This window comes from Sitophilus oryzae, unplaced genomic scaffold (assembly GCF_002938485.1).
Source record: "Sitophilus oryzae breed Bouriz unplaced genomic scaffold, Soryzae_2.0 scaffold_177_pilon_pilon, whole genome shotgun sequence".
Taxonomy (NCBI): domain Eukaryota; kingdom Metazoa; phylum Arthropoda; class Insecta; order Coleoptera; family Curculionidae; genus Sitophilus; species Sitophilus oryzae.
Genome location: NW_022146479.1, coordinates 5,434,831 through 5,454,535, shown reverse-complemented (window position 1 = coordinate 5,454,535; position 19,705 = coordinate 5,434,831). Strand labels below are relative to the sequence as shown.

The 19,705-nt window shown below is 33.1% G+C and overlaps 2 protein-coding genes across 2 annotated transcripts; one reads left to right on the top strand and one right to left on the bottom strand.

The window, feature by feature from the left end:
* Nucleotides 1-409: 409 nt before the first annotated feature.
* LOC115882447 lies at nucleotides 410-1,360 on the bottom strand. Its single transcript, XM_030900512.1, has one exon. It carries the CDS (start codon nucleotides 1,358-1,360, stop codon nucleotides 410-412), a length of 951 nt encoding a protein of 316 aa, XP_030756372.1.
* Nucleotides 1,361-14,893: 13,533 nt separating this feature from the next.
* On the top strand, nucleotides 14,894-17,605 carry LOC115882366. Its single transcript, XM_030900413.1, has 2 exons — nucleotides 14,894-15,246; nucleotides 15,305-17,605. The coding sequence occupies exon 2, from the start codon at nucleotides 15,327-15,329 to the stop codon at nucleotides 17,337-17,339; it is 2,013 nt and encodes a 670-aa protein (XP_030756273.1). The 5' UTR covers nucleotides 14,894-15,246; nucleotides 15,305-15,326; the 3' UTR covers nucleotides 17,340-17,605.
* Nucleotides 17,606-19,705: the final 2,100 nt, after the last annotated feature.

The window sequence follows — 19,705 nt, the reverse complement described above, 5'->3', positions numbered from 1 at the left end:
TCTCTCGTCACGCTGCGTACTCGACTACGGCTACGTACCCACTAAGGTTTTTCGGGTAAAGGATGGGAGGAAGGGATAGAATCCAACATACCGCCCACCAAAATGAAATATTTTCCATTTTCGTTTGAGAATATTAAAGTAAAATAAAAAAAAAAGTGAAAAAATGCGTTATGTTTAAAAGAAAGTAAGAGTGAAATTTATGAAGTTAAATTTAGAGGAAATTTAGAAAAATGCATTATTGGGGTTAATGCATGAGTGTAATTTAATTAAATATTAAGAGAGTTTACATTTGTTATAGAGTAGAGAAAAGTAATTAAATAAGAGATGTTAATTATGTTTATAATGAGATTATGTTTTTTTTTTGCCATTATGTTTTTTTTTGCGATTATGTTTTTTTAGAGAGTAAATTTTAATTATGAGATTTGCAGTAAGGCAGTGGGCATATCTTTGTCACTGGTCTTTTAAGAATGCCTTTTGCTGTTTTTAAAGTAACCACGCGTGTAACACGATCATGGCCCGGGTGAATCTCTAAGACTCTTCCAATGCTCCATTTGAGCGGAATAAGATTATCATCCTTTATTAAAACAACCGAGTTTATTTCTATTGGAATAGTAGAGCCATTCCATTTAGCTCTTTGTAAAAGTGTTTGAAGGTATTCTTTAGACCATCGGCTCCAAAAGCTTTGGTGCAAGCGTGATATCAACTGCCAGCGAGAGAGATGATTTAATTTTATCCCGGAAAGATCATCTTTCGGAGGGGCGTTTAACGGCTCTAGGGTTAAAAAATGTCCTGGAGTAAGAACTGACAAATCATTAGGATCAGAGCTTTGTGGACACAATGGACGAGAATTAAGCACTGCTTCTATTTGAACCAGTAGCGTATAAAATTCCTCATACGTGAGCAATTGGTCACCAATGACCCTTTTAATGTGAGTTTTTACAGACTTTATTCTTGCTTCCCACAGGCCACCAAAATGAGGCGCGCTTGGAGGATTGAAGTGCCAGGAAATTTGTTCTTGCTCAGCGGCGGATTTTAGCATATTAATCAGTTCTCTAGAAGCTCCGACAAAGTTCGTTCCACAATCGGAATAAATATGATTGCAGCGACCTCTACGAGAAATGAATCGACGCATTGCACCCAGAAAAGTCTCGGAGGAAAGGTCGGAAACCAGTTCTAAGTGCAAAGCTTTCGTGGCCATGCACACAAATAAGCAAATATAGGCTTTACAGGACTTAGCACCTCGTGCACGATATCTTAATAAAGAGAATGGACCACCATAGTCGCATCCAACTTCAGAGAAAGGTTTTACTTGAGAAAGTCTTACAGCAGGAATATCTCCCATAATAGGAGGCTGAGGCATTACTGGATTAGCGCGAAAGCATTGAGGACATTTAAAGAGAACACTACGAATTGTTTTTCTAGCAGAAACAATCCAGTATTGTTGAGCGAGAATATAGTGAAGAGTTTGGGGACCGGGATGCAAATAGAGTTTATGAGTATATTCTATGAGTAGAGTAGTAAATTTATGATTATTGGGTAAGAGTGCGGGATGTTTTTGAGAGAAATTTAGAGAAGCATTGCGCAAGCGACCACCAACTCTAAGAATTCCATTGGTGTCGATAAAGGGGGTCAATTTTCTTAAGTATTTAGGTAGAGATTTGCAATTATTTATTAAGAGAATTTCCCTAGCATAATATTGTGATTGAACACATTTAATAATACATTCTAGAGTTTCATTTATTTCAAATTTCGAGAGAGGAGAGGTTTTACGAGATTTAGAATGTCGAGTATTATAGAGAAAGCGTCTGCAAAACGTGACAATATTTATAATTTTAGAGAAAGAAGAGAACTTTTCAAAGAGAGTATCAAACAATGAGGGCTGTGAAGTACATGTCAATATAACTTTTCGTTGTTCTTCTTCAATTTCAGGGAAAGTAAAGATTGATTGCGGCCAAAAGATTCCGGTTGGCTTAGCCATGGAGGTCCCGCCCACCATAAGGCATTGTCGAGTAACTCGCTAGGTTGAAGACCACGAGAACCTGGATCAGCGGGGTTGTCTTTGGAGACTACATGACGCCAACAAGAAGGAGGTAATTTCTCTTGAATTTGGGAAACTCGATTGCTCACAAAGGTGTTCCACTTATATGGTTCACTTCTAAGCCAATGTAAAACAACCATCGAGTAGGACCATATAATCGTACTAACATTAATAAGTTTATTAGTAAGAGAAGTTCTAACGAAATCAATTAACCTGGTCAGAAGTAAGGCTGCACAGAGTTCCAGTCTTGGAATTGAGATTTTTTTGAGTGGAGCTACTTTGCCTTTAGCGCAGACATAATTTGTTTTTACAGAGTTATCTGGAAGAATTATCCTGAAATAAATTACTGCACAATAGCCTTTTTCACTGGCATCACAAAAACCATGTACTTCCAGGGATAAATATTTGAGAGTGAGAAAATATCGAGTAACTTTGAGAGAGAAAATGCAAGGTAATTCTTGAACGAGTTGATACCAAGAAGTAGCAATGTTATTGGGAGCAGATCATCCCAATGTATACCTAACTTCCACAAATCTTGTATAATCAGTTTTAGGTGAAGAGTGAGAGGAACTCACATGCCACAGAATGGATCGAATATGCTTGCGAGTTGTGAAAGAATATTGCGTTTGTTACAGATTTTGTTTGTCAAGGACAACGCTGGTGAATCAAAGAAAAATTCATCTGTAGAGGGATTCCAGTTAGAACTTTAGAGGAAGAAAGAGAATTCATATTTAAAGAGAGAGAAGAATCCATTTTGCATTCATTTGGAGATAACTGAGAAAGAAAATCTGAGCTATTCGAAGTCCATTTTCTAAGTTCAAAACCGCTGTGTTTGAGTATAGAAATGAGATCGCGTTGAATTTTTATAGCAAGAGAAAGAGAATCGCAACCAGATATAATATCATCGACATACGTATCCATATCTAAAATCTTTGATGCTTCGGGATATTTTACTAAATTTTCTAAAGCAATTTGTTTTATAACTCGAATGGCTAAAAATGGGCTACAGCTTAAACCAAAAGTAACACGAGTAAGTTTGTATTCTTGAATGGGCTCATTAGGGTAAAATCGCCATAAAAATTTTAGGTATTAAGTATGATTTTCATTAACAAGAATTTGACTAAACATTTGTTTAATATCGCTAGCAAATACAATAAAAAGCGATCTAAATCGAAGCAAAATAGATAAAATATCTGACTGTAATTTTGGCCCAGTTAAGAGAGTGTCATTCAAAGATTTATTTGTGTAATCTCGAGCGGAAGCATCAAAAACAACTCTAAGTTTGGTCGTGAGACTATCTGGTCGGATTACGCAATGATGAAGCAGATAATAAGAATAAGCGTTGGGAGAAGGATTTTGCACGGCAATCATATATTGAGAATCTAAATATTCACGCATGTAATTAGAATATTGAGAATAAAGTTGGGGGTTTCGAAGCAATCGTTTTTCGAGCGAGAAAAATCTACGAAGGGCGACATCTCTAGAACCTTCAAAGATCGGTTCCAAAGTTTTAAATGGTAAAGATACTTTATAATGTCCAGAAAGAGTGCGTGAAAATGTTTTAAAAAAGTGTTCTTCGGCAAGCTTTTCATCTGAAGAAAGCGTCGAGGATTGTGGAACGTCCCTAACTCCCAGAATCTTTGAAGTGATTGATCCAAGGAAGCATAAGAGGTAAGAAAGTATGAGTTTACAGAGAGTGAAACACTAGATGTTTTAACTCTTCCTGTAATTATCCATCCAAATATAGTTTCTAAAGCGACGGGTTGATCTGGATCTGAGAGGAGTTTGTTTCCTGTTATCAAGAAACCATAAATATCTGCACCCAAAAGTATATCTACGGGTTTAGAGAGGTGAAAGTTGGGATCAGCTAAGGGCAATTGAGAAAACTTTGAGAACTGTTCAACGGGAAGAGAATTAATCGGTAAATTATCACTAATTTCGTTTAATATAATAAACTCCAAGGAGTAGATCGGATCAGACTTTCCAATAGGTTTAATGTTGCATCTAACACCGTGAGAACCTTTGGAAATATTTTTCCCGATGCCACACAATTGGATGGGGAGGAAAAATTTAGATAAACCTAATTTATTAAAACAAGATTTTGAAATAAAGTGACTTTCACTTCCACTGTCAATTACAGCGCGTATTACATGAAAATTACCCCACGCATCTTGAACATTGATTAATGCTGTAGAAAGAAGAGCTTTATTCTTATGTTTTGCAAATAAATTTGTAGATACAACTTCTGAGATAGAGCTGCTTGCTTGCAGAACTGGAAGAGTTTGCGATGAAGTGGATGGAGGAACGTTTACAGGAGTTGTTATTTGACCTTCGAAATGTAAAAGCGAATGATGTTTTTTGCCACAAGTTCGGCATGAGGAACGAGAATTACAACTCTTAGAAGAATGTCTAGTGCCGAGACAGTTTGAGCACCAACTTCGGGATTTAATTAAATCATATCTCTGTTTTGGAGTAAAAGCAATAAAATCTGGACAGTTATAAATAAAATGATCCTTGTTACAAACTTGACAAGTTAAATTTTGTTTCAACTGAGTGTTGACAACAAAGGAAGAGGTAGGTTTATTTTTATAACTTTTTTGTGAATACTTCGTTTTAGTTTTGTCATAATTACTATTTTTATTAAAATGAGAAAACGATTTAGTTAGAGAGATTGTATCTTTAGCTGAACATTGTTTTTCTAAAAATTCAATGAGTGTATCGTATGATTTGAGGTATAGCATATCTTGTGATAAAACAGAGCCACATTCCAGTTCAAAATTAGTTTGCAAAATTTCTGGAAGTCTATCATAAATCATATTAAATAGCACAAAACTCCAGCTCTCTGTGGGAAAACCCAAGTTATTTAAAATTGTAATATTACGAGTATAAATATCAATCATATTTCTTAGAGCTTCATGATTATTTTCGTTAGAGATGGGCTTAATATTTTCTAGAGCCTGCCAGTGAGCTTTTGCAATCAAACGTTTCTTATCGTACTTATTTTTTAAGGCTTGATATGCTATATTATAATTTTGATTGGCAAGTGGAGTACTAGATACCAAAGCTAAAGGAGGACCTCGTAAGAAACTCACTAGATAGTTGTATTTCGATATATCACTAAGAGACGAGTTACAGTGTATAAGAGAATCAAACATATCGATAAATGTTTGCCAATGTTTAAATTCACCATCAAAATGGGGTACCTCAATTTTAGGAAGTTTTACCGAACATTGAGCAGTAGTGTTTTGTAATTGTGTAGTATCCAGCTCCGATTTCGTTTGCGGAATAAATTTGTGAATAATGCTTCAATGTGAAAATAATAATCATTAAATTCAGTTTGAATTTTGACATGAGGATCAATATCGCCATTATCCTGTGCGGAGACTAATAAAATTATATTATTATGAATCTTATTAAAAGTTTTATAAATATCTTCTAAGTGTTTTGCTCTACATCTAAAGTTAGGGTGAAAATTTGGATCTTCAAGAGCTTGATCAGCGGATTTTTTAAGTTCTTTAATTCTAGTAAGTTCTACAGAGCGTTGAGCTATAAGAGTTTTTAATTTGCGAGCGTCTGCAGACATAGCGAAAATGAGTATAATAATTAATTAGAGCGTAAGAGAAAAATGGAATGCTATAATGTGAGAAAATAAAATATTATAGAATATAATAATTAACTGAGAGAGAGAGAGAGAGAGATATTCTACAATAAAATATTATATGAGAAAATAATTATTATATTTTTACTTTATAAGGTGAGAAAATAAAATATTATAGAATATAATAATTAACTGAGAGAGAGAGAGAGAGAGAGAGAGAATATATATTCTACAATAGAATATTATATTCTACAATAGAATATGAGAAAATAATTATTATATTTTTACTTTATAAGGTGAGAAAATAAAATATTATAGAATATAATAAGTAACTGAGAGAGAGAGAGAGAGAGATAGAGAGAGAGTAATTAACTAAGAGAGTAAGAGAGAAATAGAATAATTCACTGAGAGAGTGTATGTGTGTGTGTGTGAGAGAGAGAGAGAGAGAAAATAATTATTATTTTTTTTTAATTAAAATTAATTATATATTATAATAATAATTATTATTTATTAATTAAAAATTAAATTATTAAGAGAGAGAACAGAGTAGAGTTGAGACTAAATGCGTATCGATAAATTTGAGCGTGAAAAAGAAATATCCGGACCAGTATCGCGAAACAGCGCTAGATATCGCTTTTAACACCGGTACGGCAATTTAAAAATCGATCGGTCGGTGGCAAATTCCTGGCCAGTGGAACCAGTGACAAAAAATGTACTACCTTTTTTTACTGCGTTAAAGAGAAGATAAATATAGATTTTGTTCGAGAATTTATTTTATTGAATATATTTAAAATAATATATTACAAAAATATTAATGATATTTAGATAATTTTGAGAAATTAATTATGATAATCAATTTAATTGAGTATAAGTAAAATATGTATGTAGTTCAGAAAGGGATCTGCGGCGGAAGGACCAATGTTACGGGCGAGAATTAAGGGGCTCAGTTCATTAGGGTGAGTTAATGTATCAGGACTGTGGGCACTCACCTTTATTCCCGTTCTGGACTCGTACCTGTTGATTTTTTGCTTGAACAAAACACTTGAGGATAGCGCGCGCTTGGAGGTGTACACTGTGTACTCGGCCGATCTTGTCTCTCTCTCGTCACGCTGCGTACTCGACTACGGCTACGTACCCACTAAGGTTTTTCGGGTAAAGGATGGGAGGAAGGGATAGAATCCAACAATCGTTCTTACTTAAATCAAAAAAAATCTTTGAATTTTGTCGGTCGTAAGTTCTGAGGAATTTTTTCGAGTGTCTTAGACCGTTGGAGGACACCCATTCCAGGATACGGATGGAGTCTTCCAGATTCTTCACTTCTGCTTTCAGTTGGTTCCCGCTTGGAAAATAGAACGGTTCTGGTCCAGTTAGTGGGAGTGTTCGCATTTACTTTTTCATTGCCTTCTATTCCTTGGTGAGCAGGCACCCCGAGTAGGAGGACTTTATTGTAAAAAATGTCTATGCCTATGTGGCGGATTCATCTATCCAAAAAAATCCTTATGGGTTTTTCGCCACTGCACTGCAAGAAAACTCTACAAAATAAAATAGTTATTTTTTTTTGTAAACACTTCTGCGTTAAACCTAAAAAAAACAAACACAGATAGATACTTAAATTTCACATCTAATCACAGTGTAAGTGTAAAAAAAAGTGTTATAAAAAGTTTATATGATAGGGCAAAAATAATATGTACAGACGACATTTCACTAAACAAAGATATAAACCACATAAAAAATACATTAATAAAAAACGACTATCCACCATATTTTATTGACAAAACATTAAACGAAATACAAACCCCAAATCATAGACACAAAGATAACAATACACAATATATACAACTTACAATTCCATACATACGAGGCGTTTCGGAAAAAATATGAAGGATAGGAAAACAATATAACATACAAACATCTTTCAAAACACAAAATACACTTAGATCAATTTTATCACATACTAAACCAATGAATACAGAACAACAAACAAAAAATGTAATATACCAAATACCCTGTGAATGCAATAAATTTTACATTGGTGAAACATCTAGACCCTTAAATGTTAGAATTAAAGAACATAAAGATTATTTAAGAAAGGGAGATTTTCACAAATCTAAGATTTGTCAGCATTCATGGGACACAGGGCACAGAATAAATTTTAATAACGCCAAAATTATAATGAAAGAAGCGATAGCCTCTAAAAGAAAAATAAAAGAGGCTTTTTTAATTCAATCTAATAAAAATAAATGTATTGCTCATGCATCAGTAGATGTTAGTAATGTATGGCAATCGCTTCTTTGATTTTAAAGAACATTACATAAATAAACATAACATACGTGAAATTTAAAAACAATCATACAGAAAGTTTGGGCTTTTTGGTTTTACCTTATTAAGTAATTATCAGGTAGTAATTGTTAATTTTGAAGTTTAACTTAATATAATATCATTTTAACAGAACGTCAACGATTTCTTGTAGACGTATCTGTTTTAAAAAGTAAAGTGTTCTCGAATAGTTCAATTTAAATATTTTAAATAGTTTTTTTCTTGATTCTTTATATTTTTTTTGCTTCCGACGACGGAAAGAGAAAACTTTCCGAAACGTTAAGCATTTTTTCCTTTGTTAGGCAAATTTTTATTACTGTAAACACCACTTGTGACAAGCAGCGTCCGTTTAGGTTTAACGCAGAAGTGTTTACAAAAAATAACTATTTTATTTTGTAGATTTTTCTTGCAGTGCAGTGGCGAAAAACCCATAAGGATTTTTTTTGGATAGGACTTTATTATCTTTGCCTAATTTGTTGCGCTTCTTTAGGCATTGTTTGACCAACTTCGAATTGATGATTACTGAGTTAATCGCGTTTAGTGCTGCTTGACTATCGGATAAGATGGCTATTTCTTCTTTTCGATAGTTCCTATCTAAGGTAGCATTCTATCTGCTTTACATGTTTGATTTATAATGGGTTTTCTACTACCTATTTTTAAAACATAGTGAGTCATATAAACAGAAAATAGAAATGATTTTAAAACTTATTTATTTTTAATCGCTTAAAAATTATTAATGATAGAGTAATAATACAAGAATTTAAAATACAGTTCGTATTGTAAATACGGTGTCATAGGCAATATAATTATAAAAATAAAGTTAAAATGATTTCAAATAAGTACGTTTGATAAATTTGACGTACTACCCTTCCATTTTACTAAAAATGTTTAGTTCATTGGCTCAAAATGTCAAGTTACGGCAACAAATACAGGCTTTAAGGAATCGAACAGTAAAATACAATTTTATATTTCCGACGATTTTCGAAGTAGGAGCAAAATAACCTAAAATTCTTTAAATAATATTTTTCGAACAAAGCGCCCCAGAAAGCAAAACGTAATACCCCAATTGAGCGTCTCCTTTTCCCAATATAAAACTAAATCTACCAAGAAAGATTCACCGTTTTACGGAAAAAACGTACCCGCGAGAAAGTCAAATTCTGTCATCCCATCACAGACTTTGCTCTGAAGCAAACAAAAACGGCAGTTTTTGTGCTTTTCATTATAAAGAGCACAATGCGTGGGGCTACGGGTAGAATGGCGTTGTTCGTTGATAAAACCGTCTATGAAAAATAAACACTGACATGGCAAGGCATGATTATTTCACACAATAAACTTTATGCTGCGATCACCGGTCTTTACCGCTCGCTAATTGGGTAGGGTAAATATTTACAAAAGCCATTTTTACTCTTTACTGATCATACAATACTAACGATAGGTTTAAAATATTACGATACCTGCTTTTTGTTTTATTCTTTGTTTTAGCAAAAAATAAAACATTTTTAATGAACCCTAATCCCTTGAAATAATAATACAAATTATTATAACTAGCTTTCAAGCACAGAACTTTAATTAAATTTAATTACTCGCAGTTTGAGAAAGGTAAAATACTAACTATTAGAGGTATACTAAAGCATAGAGGACACTAAGGTCTATTATAGTGACAGCAAAAAATCACTCAAGTAAGGTTTTTTATTATTAGGTTTGCAAAAACCAAATTATGTTAAAGGAATCAATGGAATGAATACAGAATACAAAATCACAAAAAAACTAGATTTCTTTATTTGTCATTTGAAAGCTGTCTTTGCAATAAATAAAAAAAAGTTTCGCGTTTAAAAAGTTTGTTAAGTGGTGATAAGATATCGAAAACTATTTGTTCAGGCTAGCTAAGACATTTTTGTTAGAATTTAGAATAAGTGGGAGGGGGGTTAATCTCTGCGACCTTAGAGATCTATTGTGTCCCCCTTATATATATTCTATTGTCCCGAAACGGTAGCTTGTGTCGCCTGTTGGGTTTAGAGGTAGGAGGTAGGCTCCCGACCCTTGGAGGAGGTGGTAGCTTGTATGCCACTTGCGGAGGATGGTCTCACGCAAGTGTCAGCCACCTCTCCTGTAGTTCTCTTTGGGTTTGGCCCCTTGGAACTTTCATTGTTACTGTTCCCATTGTCGCTAGGGGGTTTCCCCACAGCTTCACCGGTGATGTTTTTATTACTATTATTACCAGATCTCATAGTGTTCCTATGAGTCGCTAGGGACAGTCGGTCCACTTCTACAGAGGTAAAATACAATGGGGTGCCCCCCGGTGCCCCAAGGTTGAGGCTGTCCGTAGCCCCGCCCGGTATCGTTATATGTCTTGGTGCAATTCCCTGGCCACGACACTACAGTCAGGGACAAGACGATGAGTAAGATGCTTCTTAGACCAAGCCAAGTGCTACCCGACCAGGAGCTTCCCCACCAACGACAAGGTCTTGCATCTCCTAGGGGAAGATGGCCCATGGCACGCATTACCGAACTACATAGAGGTCAAGACAACATTGTGCGAGTAGTGTCAGTGCGATTACCAAACGGTCACGTTACCAGACGTTCAATCAAGAAAGTGTGTGTTCTACCCTTGCTAGACGAAGATAAACTAGATCACTGATTTATCCTTGATTTGTGTTGAAAAGCTCGGACCTTTTCAAGGGGGCCGGCATGTTCAGGCTAGCTAAGACATTTTTGATAGATTATAATAATTGTTTATAGTTTAAAGTTACTCTACTCAAATTTGAAGAAATTTCCCATTATAAAAACCTTATTAAGGTACCTTACCTTTAAGATGATTAACGACCCTACTTTATATTCGTAAAATTATAACTTTAACTTAACTATTACCACTGGGAATTTTGATCGTAAAACTATATAGCTGTCGCAGACGTCTGTCTATCTAAACAATGTAAGTTTAGGGCAGTGTCGTCCACTGTTCTGAATATTAGATTTAAGAACATGAAAATTGTATTGTACGCCTATGGCTATATTTCAAGTGAGACATTATTTAAGAAACTGGAACGTGGTTCTAGAGAGAGTACGCTTTACGCGTCCAGAGTACGCACGACGCGTCGAAAGACGCCATCCGCATATTTACAGACTTTTTCTTTGGCTTTTATAATATTGCTACGAGAAATTTTAAACGTTGTTATTTTAAGTATTATTATATACTTATATATTATAAGTTTCACTTGTGTTATATTTGTCTACAATATAAGTGTGTAAAAGTTATCGTTGTTGAATGTTATTTCAACTGGTCCTTCGACAGTCCAACTACCAGAATCTTCCAGATTTTGGTTCTCCGCCAAGATACATTTTGGTCCTACAAGCCAGAAACATTTTTGTCTTACGAGCCCCAACCACTATTAGAGGAAAAATTGAAAAAAGTAGTATCAGTGACCAAAAGACAAATCCAATAAAAATAGTGTTTAAAGCAGTACAGTGGATCTTTTTGCAATGTATAGTAAGAAACTAAAAATTATATTTTTCAGAATACTGACTTTATTGTAAATGATCGCTGAGTATTCTATAGAACTAGAAACTCAATACAGCAATCGGATATACCGGATATTTCGCAAAAGCGGGTCACCCCTATAATTTTATTGTTTTAAAGAAAAATAGATTCGGTAAGTTAGTATATGACATAAATTAGGATTGATTGACGTATTCAATTGTTTTCGGACTTTAAAAGATTTCTGTTTCACCGGAAATGACAACTTTTGATTTTTAAATGGCACCCTCGGTATTTTTTTACTTTATTTGATCGAAAATGATACTGAATAGAATGACCCATCATATGTCAACTTTTGACATTTTCGCTTAAAAATAAATCGTTTTTTAAATTTCGATCTAGAGTACCATGGCTGTGGGAAAAACACTAATTTTTACTCAAGAATCCTTGGAAAAATAGATTTGATCGTCTAATGTTTTTCGTGTCTTGTCCTAGCTGGTTAAAAGATTGTACTTTTAATCATATCTCAATTTTTTTAAATAGAACGATGGTGGCTCATTATCATATTTGGAAAAAGCATGTATTTACGAATAATTTCGTACCTATCACACATTTGGTATTTCGAGTCAAATTGTTATGAATTGCATGTTACAATTTCAAATAAACCATATGCGAAAATGTCAAAAGTTGCCATATGGTATGTCATTTTATTGAGAGTGTGATTTTTATCGAATAAAGTAATAAAATACCGAAGGTGTCATTTAAAAATCAAAATTTGTAGTCATTTCCGGTGAAACAGGAAGAGGCCGAAAACAATTGAATGCGTCAGTCAATCCTAATTTATGTCATATACTAACGCACCATAGGCCCGATTCTGTAAGCACTTCTCTTGTCTAGTGACTCATCAATCGTATACAATAGCATAGACTAGACAGGAAATTTCTTGCTACGGAGCTTACAGAATCCCACTGCATATCTTGTTTTTTTTTTATCTGAAAAAAATAAAAAAGTGATAGGGATGAGCCACCTTTGAGAAACGCCCGGTATATAATATGAATTTAAAAATACGGAAAATATTTTCACTAAAGTTAGTTTTAAGTGTGGCTTCCACCAAAATAAGAGTCCAAAAAATGTTTGGCTGAAGTTTTTCGTATTCGGCCGGCGAAAAATGAATACCTTTATATGTCAATTTTAGTTTTTAGCGTTAAAGTTTTAGTTAAGCCTTTGGAGACAGTTAAAATTCCGAACGGATAAATGTGACGGAATCGCGTCTAGATACAGCACATCTACGAAAGTAGTAAAAGTTTAACTATACAGAATGTAGATAAGATATTTTAAAGGCGTGGGGTGTTTTAGAAAGTGAGGTAGTTTTCAACTTAAATCTTATTACTTCAAGAAGTGCACCAGAACGTTACAGTCCGATTTAAATTATCCTACTTAGCGGAAATTTTCCCTAAACAACGCAACAAATTTAAATAGTTTCAAAGTAATAATAGGCGTTAGCTTTACGTTAAATTAATCTCAATATAAATATGTAAATGCATATATACTAATTAGATTTAAAAATCTTTGTTCGAAAATGTTCAGACATAAACGAAATAAATATCTAGTACTGCAAAATGAAACACTAATTTACCACAATACACCAAAACACTTTACTTTTGCAATGGACGGGCCCTTTGCTAACGATGTTAGCATCATCAGCAGATGATTAAAACTCAGTTTTAATCATGCTGCGTGTCCAGTACAAAAAGTAAACTGTTTTGGTGTTTTATGCTGTACTAGTGTTTTATTTTGCTGTTGTAACACCAAAGTATCCTACCCTCAACTGTTACATATTACTGATTTCGAGCTGTACTTATAATGTGCGAAACAGGAAATGTTTAACTATTATTTTTGAAAGGAAGGTGTATCGTAAGTTTCATTATGAAAACTTTATATCGATATAAAATTTTAGACAGTTTTCTCGGATATGGGTGCAAAAATATTTGCAAGTGCGTTAGTAACTAGTAATAGTATCACTCTATAGGAAATGATATAAGTAAAATACGTTAACCAAAATATTTATTATAAATAAAACAGTATATAGAATATTAATAGAATAGATAGAATATTTAGATTTCTAAAATAAAAAAACGATAATTTGAGAGTATCAAAATATTTCATTCGATGTATATATTTTCTATTAGTTTTTACTAAGCGTGTTTTATAGAGTCTGTCTCAAACGTAGCAAACCATCTTTTAAATGATATAGTAACTAAATGAGGTCAAATCTATCCCGGCGTAACAACTGGTGACTCTTGACAGGAACAAAATGCAGGAAATTGATTTATTTTTGAGATAAAGCCAATAATGTGTCCCAGTTTGTTCATTTGTATTTACTGGATACTTTGCCTAGAGAGGCATCTCCGAGAAAAAGCCAACGATCGTCTTTTTATTTCTCTACCCCAGGGACATATAAAATAAACGGGTAAGTTCCAAAGTTGGCCGAATATAGCTTTTGCGATTAAAGTAATTCCCTTGTATAGCTGAGTGCCTTGTTTTTTATAATGTTCCAAAAGCTGTAAAAATCAGTTTTACACTGATCAGTAAAGATAAAGTTTATAATAATATCTCATAAAAAGAGTAAAATGTTTAGAAGTATTTGTTTTAAATTAGTTAGTTATGTCATTAAAATTCCACCTACACTTTTGTGTCATGTTAAAACTTTTATAAATACAGTATACACAAAGTCTGCAAACGAAAATAGATATTTTATGGTGTTTATTTTAAGCATAACACCCGAGAATGTGTTACTATTTTCTTCGGCGAATATTTTTACAATAAAAAAAATAAAATAAAACTAAGTACTAAATAATAATTTTGTAATTGAAAAAGTATATTTATTTTTTTTATTATTTATTAAAAGCTCTCTGCCGATATTTATTTTCTCGTTTTCGTCCAAAAACAAGATCACTGTTATTTTTTATGCAAAGAATCTCTCTCTAAGCAGATAATTTTTGCGTAAGACTTTGCCACCAGATAAGGTAAAAATAAAAGAAGTATACCGTGAAATACCTTTTAGTGAATTAATAATAAGATTTTATTTTTAGTCCCAGTATTTAAAGGTAAAACCCTCTAAAATATTTAGGCACTGACTACCGAAAACATTTAAAGGTAGAGATTTGTTAATGTATGTAACCCAATATACAACTACAAACCTGTCTGGTCTTTAACGGTGGCAACACTGTTTTCTGTATTATTAGTGGTGGTAATATTAAGCAAGAAGATGTAACAAGCAGGGCTGCCACTCCTACGGATTTTTCCGTAGATCTACGGAATTCAGAAGATACCTACGGAATCTCCGATTTTACTTTCAAATCTACGGAATTTTATAGATTTCCGCTTGTATTTTATTTATTAAATACATTTTTACAATGCCAATGCCATCCAGATATAACTGATATAAAATCACTCAAAGTAACATAAAATTATAATATTATAGTCTTAATATTGAGCGCCATCTGTATATAGTCGCGAATAGTAAATAAAATAATACTTTTGGGTTTGTTTCCAGACTGTTTTTAAAATAAAAACATAGATGTCACACTAATCGTGATGTCGTGACCTTATTTTCTGGGAATTACAGCCTACTATGAATTCTAGAAAAATCTTTGTTTGGTCGTATTTTGTACGTAAAAACATAAGTTGGGCTGAGCGTGATTTGTGAATCGTTTTTTACAACCGTTACGGAAGTACACTAGCAATACGGAATAAAAAACAAGTCGATTATCGTTTCAGTGAATGTATTTTTTTGATTTTATATGTACTAAGTATCCTTAGGTAAGTGATGTTTACATTTTAATAATTTTTAAGTACAATAAAAAATTGTATATTTTAGCGGCCTCTGTTTCGATTTTAAAATGAGCAGTGACGAGTATGATGATTCGGATTTGGAATCTCCCGGTCCCAGTAAACGACAAAAAGTTCGATATCAACAAAAATACAACATACGTTGGGAACAGAAATTTAGCTGGATATCCGAAAGTTCAAAAGGTAAAACCTTATTTTATTGCAAATGCTGTAGAGATGATTACGTCGGGGGGGTCACAGAAGCTACAAGACACGAGCAAAGTAAGAAACATCAGACAAAATTAAAATCCTCAAAAACTCAGCGGTCAGCCTCAAGTTTCTTCTCAGTGAATAGTGACCACGACAATCAAGTCCAGACGGGTGAAATTAGAATAGCTGCTTTCATAGCAGAACATAATTTACCCATAGTGGTCGCTGATCATATTCCTCAACTGATTCAGTCTATATGTCCTGATAGTAAAATTGCAAAAAGTATTTGTTGCGGGAAAACAAAATGCACCGGCATTATTAAAAATGTATTAGGAAATTATAAATTTACCGAAGTAGTTAATTTGTTACAAAAACAAAAATTTTCCTTGTTAGTTGATGAATCTACAGATAAAGGTACCACTAAACATTTAGCGTTAGTAGTGCGGTTGCTTCAAACTAACATAACAGTAGATTTGTTTTTAACGTTAATACCGATTATAGATGCATCTTCACTACATTTGTATCAGGCAATAAAAAAGTTTTTTAACGATCAAAATATACCTTATTCACAGAACATGATAGGTTTTGCTGCAGACGGAGCAAATGTTATGATGGGTGGAAATCAGTCTGTAGCAAAATATATTACTGATGAGATACCAAATATCTTTATATTAAAATGTTCTTGTCATAGTTTTGCACTATGTGCGTCATATGCCTGCAAGAAACTACCAGAATCGGTAGAAACCCTGGTTAGGGAAGTTTATAAATATTTTAAGTACAGCACAAAAAAAGCTGGACATTTTAAAGAGTTTCAAGTTTTTTGTAACAATAAGCCACATAAGATGCTGCAACCTTCACAAACAAGGTGGCTTTCCTTAGTTGCAGTAGTGAAACGAGTGTTAGAACAATGGGATGCTCTTAAACTGTTTTTTCAAAATGAAGTGATTGAAGACCCTCGCAATGAATTAGCGAAATTAATTAATGAAAAAATGCAAAACATTTTTTGTAAACTTTATTTACAGTTTTTAGATTTTATTCTTCCTTATGCCACTGATCTAAATAAGGAAATGCAATCGGAAAAGCCAAAAATATGTAAACTTTATTGTAGTATAGAAACAGTGTATAAAGTTGTTTTGCAATTTTTTATTAAAGACGCCGTTTACGAAAAAAATAGAGATGTTTTTTATAAAATTGATATTTACAATCCACATAATCTTAAAAGTATAGATGATGTAGACCTTGGAGCTACTGTTATGGTTTATATATTGCGACACCCGGATGTCCCGACAAGTGAACTTAACAAATTTAAACTATCATGTTTAGCTTTTTATCAAGAATTAATGCAACAAATTTCTGACAGATTTCCTTTTGAAAATAATAAATTAAAATATCTTTCCTCTTTAATACCAACAAACATAAAAAACAAAAAAAATATGTCCTTTGCTGCCCTTATCAACCATTTTCCTATTGTTGGTGAAAATAATGTCAACGAATTAGACAGGGAGTGGAAAAAACTCTTAAATATGTCAGAATCTGAATTAGATTTTACAGATGACTTTGAACAGTTTTGGATCAATGTATCTTTATTAAAAAATAATAATGATGAAATGATGTTTCCCTTATTAGTAAAACTGGTAAATCATATTAGAATTTTACCACATAGTACGGCAACAGTGGAAAGAATTTTTTCCGCAATTAATCTAAATAAAACGAAAACTCGAAGTTCATTAAATACAGACACGCTTTGTGGAATGCTCCATACCAAAAGTTTTTTTAAAAACGCCAATGAGGTGTGCCACAATTTTCCCATCGAAAAAGAATTGTTAAAAAACGCCAAAAAATGGAAAAATGTGGAACGCGACATTGATGATTAGAAAAAAAAATTCTAGGGTTTCTATACCGCTGGTTTTTACTTGAAGATTAGTACATATTTATTTTTTTGTTATTTTTTAAAGCTTTGATGAGTTCTCTATTTAACATTTATGATGCTGTTATTTTTATATTGCTTTTTTAAAATAAAACTTTTTTAATAAGTCTTTTTTTTATTAAGTTTTCTAATATTAGTACTATTACTATCCTAATTTATTACTATCCTAAAAACGGCGTATCGGCGTAACGGCGTAACGACCTTGAATAGATTTCCAGTAATTGTATTGGCTGAAAAATTCATCTGACAGAAATTTTATCTGTCAAATTTATTTGTCAAAAATTTCAGCCAATAGAATCACTGAAAATCGATTCAAGGTCGTTACGCCGATAGGCCGTTTCTAGGATAGTGTGGATCTGTGGTGTGGATGCACCCTAAGTTGGCCTAGATCTACGGATTTCTACGGATATTTCAGAGAATAAACACGGAATTTTAGTTCCGAGGAGGTGGCAGCCCTGGTAACAAGCCACTCTATTTTTTGTCCTGATTAGTTGATAGTTTGTTTAATGATTATATATTGTTATTTGTTTCTTTAATAAATAAACCACAAAAACCAACAGGTTATGGGCCCAGAACTCTAAAAAACTGTGGAAATCCGAAACAATTTAAAAATATCATCGAATCTTGAAGAGAAGGCTTTTAAACGAAAAAAATGGCGGAAAGTAACAAAAATAATTTCAACGTAGAATTGTTAACAGGGTCAAATTATTATACATGGAAATTCAGGATGAACGTATTATTAGAAGAAAAGGATGTTTATGAGTTTATAATTAATGAATTTAAGGAAGATGATTATAATGATGATAAGAAGAGGGAAGAAGCAAGAAAAAAGGACAATAAATGTAAAAGTTTAATAATACAGTGTTTACATGATAGCCAGATTGAAATCGTAAGAGATGACAAGACAGCCTATGGTATGTGGAAAAGTTTGAAAGAAAGATACGAAAAAAGGGGCATTCCAGGACAGTTGATGTTACGAAAAAAATTTATGTCTATGAAACTGAGCGATATCTTTAAATTAGAAGAATTTTTAAGTGAATTTGACCTAGTGGTACGTCAATTGGAGGCTAGCGGGGTAGATTTAAAGGAACAAGACATTGTGTGCACATTATTACTAGCTATGCCTAAAAACCTAGAGACAATAGTAAATATAATAGAAAGTGTACCAGCAGATAATTTGACAGTAGATTTTGTTAAAAGCAAACTTCGTGCTGAGGTAGAGAGAAGAAAATCTGTAAATGATAATAGCGATAGTTACGCAAAGTCAGCAGCTTTTAACAATACAATACCCAATCAAGGTTTATGTTATATTTGTGGCAAGCGTGGACATTTCAAAAGGGACTGTAGGTCAAATCGAGGGCATAGAGGTGTTTTCCAAAGAGGTGGTCATCAAGGAAGTGCTTTTAGAAGTTACAATAGAGGTTTTATCAACAATCAGAGATTAGGTTCAAGAGGTGGATTTAGAGGAAATGGTCAGGGCAGACAAAATTTTCCTGATGGACAATATGCAGAAAATGAAGTGCAAAGTGATGTACAAGGTGGACAAAATATATGTTTTATGACAAATCAAGCAAATTTCAAGATTATGCTACAGATGAACACTTTCATCATCTGTTAAGAGTTCTAAAGTATTTAAAGTCGACCATAAACTATAAGCTATATTTTAGTTACTCGGATGAAGAATTAATTTGTTATACTGATGCAGATTGGGCAAATGATTCTTCAGATAGAAAATCTGTAACTGGTTATTGTTTTAAGTTATTTAATAGTTTGATATCTTGGAGTTCCAAAAGCAGACGATAGTCACTCTTCGAGTACTGAATCAGAATTTGTTGCTGTTTGCGCTGCTTCTTGTGAACTGATATATATTAAAAATTTGTTAGATGAGTTGAATATTTCAATTTCTATACCAATTTCATTGTATGAAGATAATCAAAAGTACTATAAAGTTACTTGAAAATTTTGAAAATAACAAACGATGTAAACACATTGATGTAAAATTTCATTTTGTTGTAGATTTAATAAATAATGGAATTATTAACGTAAAATATGTTTGTACAAATGAACAACTAGCAGACGTTTTTACAAAGTCATTATGTTATGAAAAGTTTTCCTATTTCGTTAAAAGTTTAAGTATTAAAGAATAGCCAGGTTTGCGGGAGGGTGTTAATGTATGTAACCCAATATACAACTACAAACCTGTCTGGTCTTTAACGGTGGCAACACTGTTTTCTGTATTATTAGTGGTGGTAATATTAAGCAAGAAGATGTAACAAGCCACTCTATTTTTTGTCCTGATTAGTTGATAGTTTG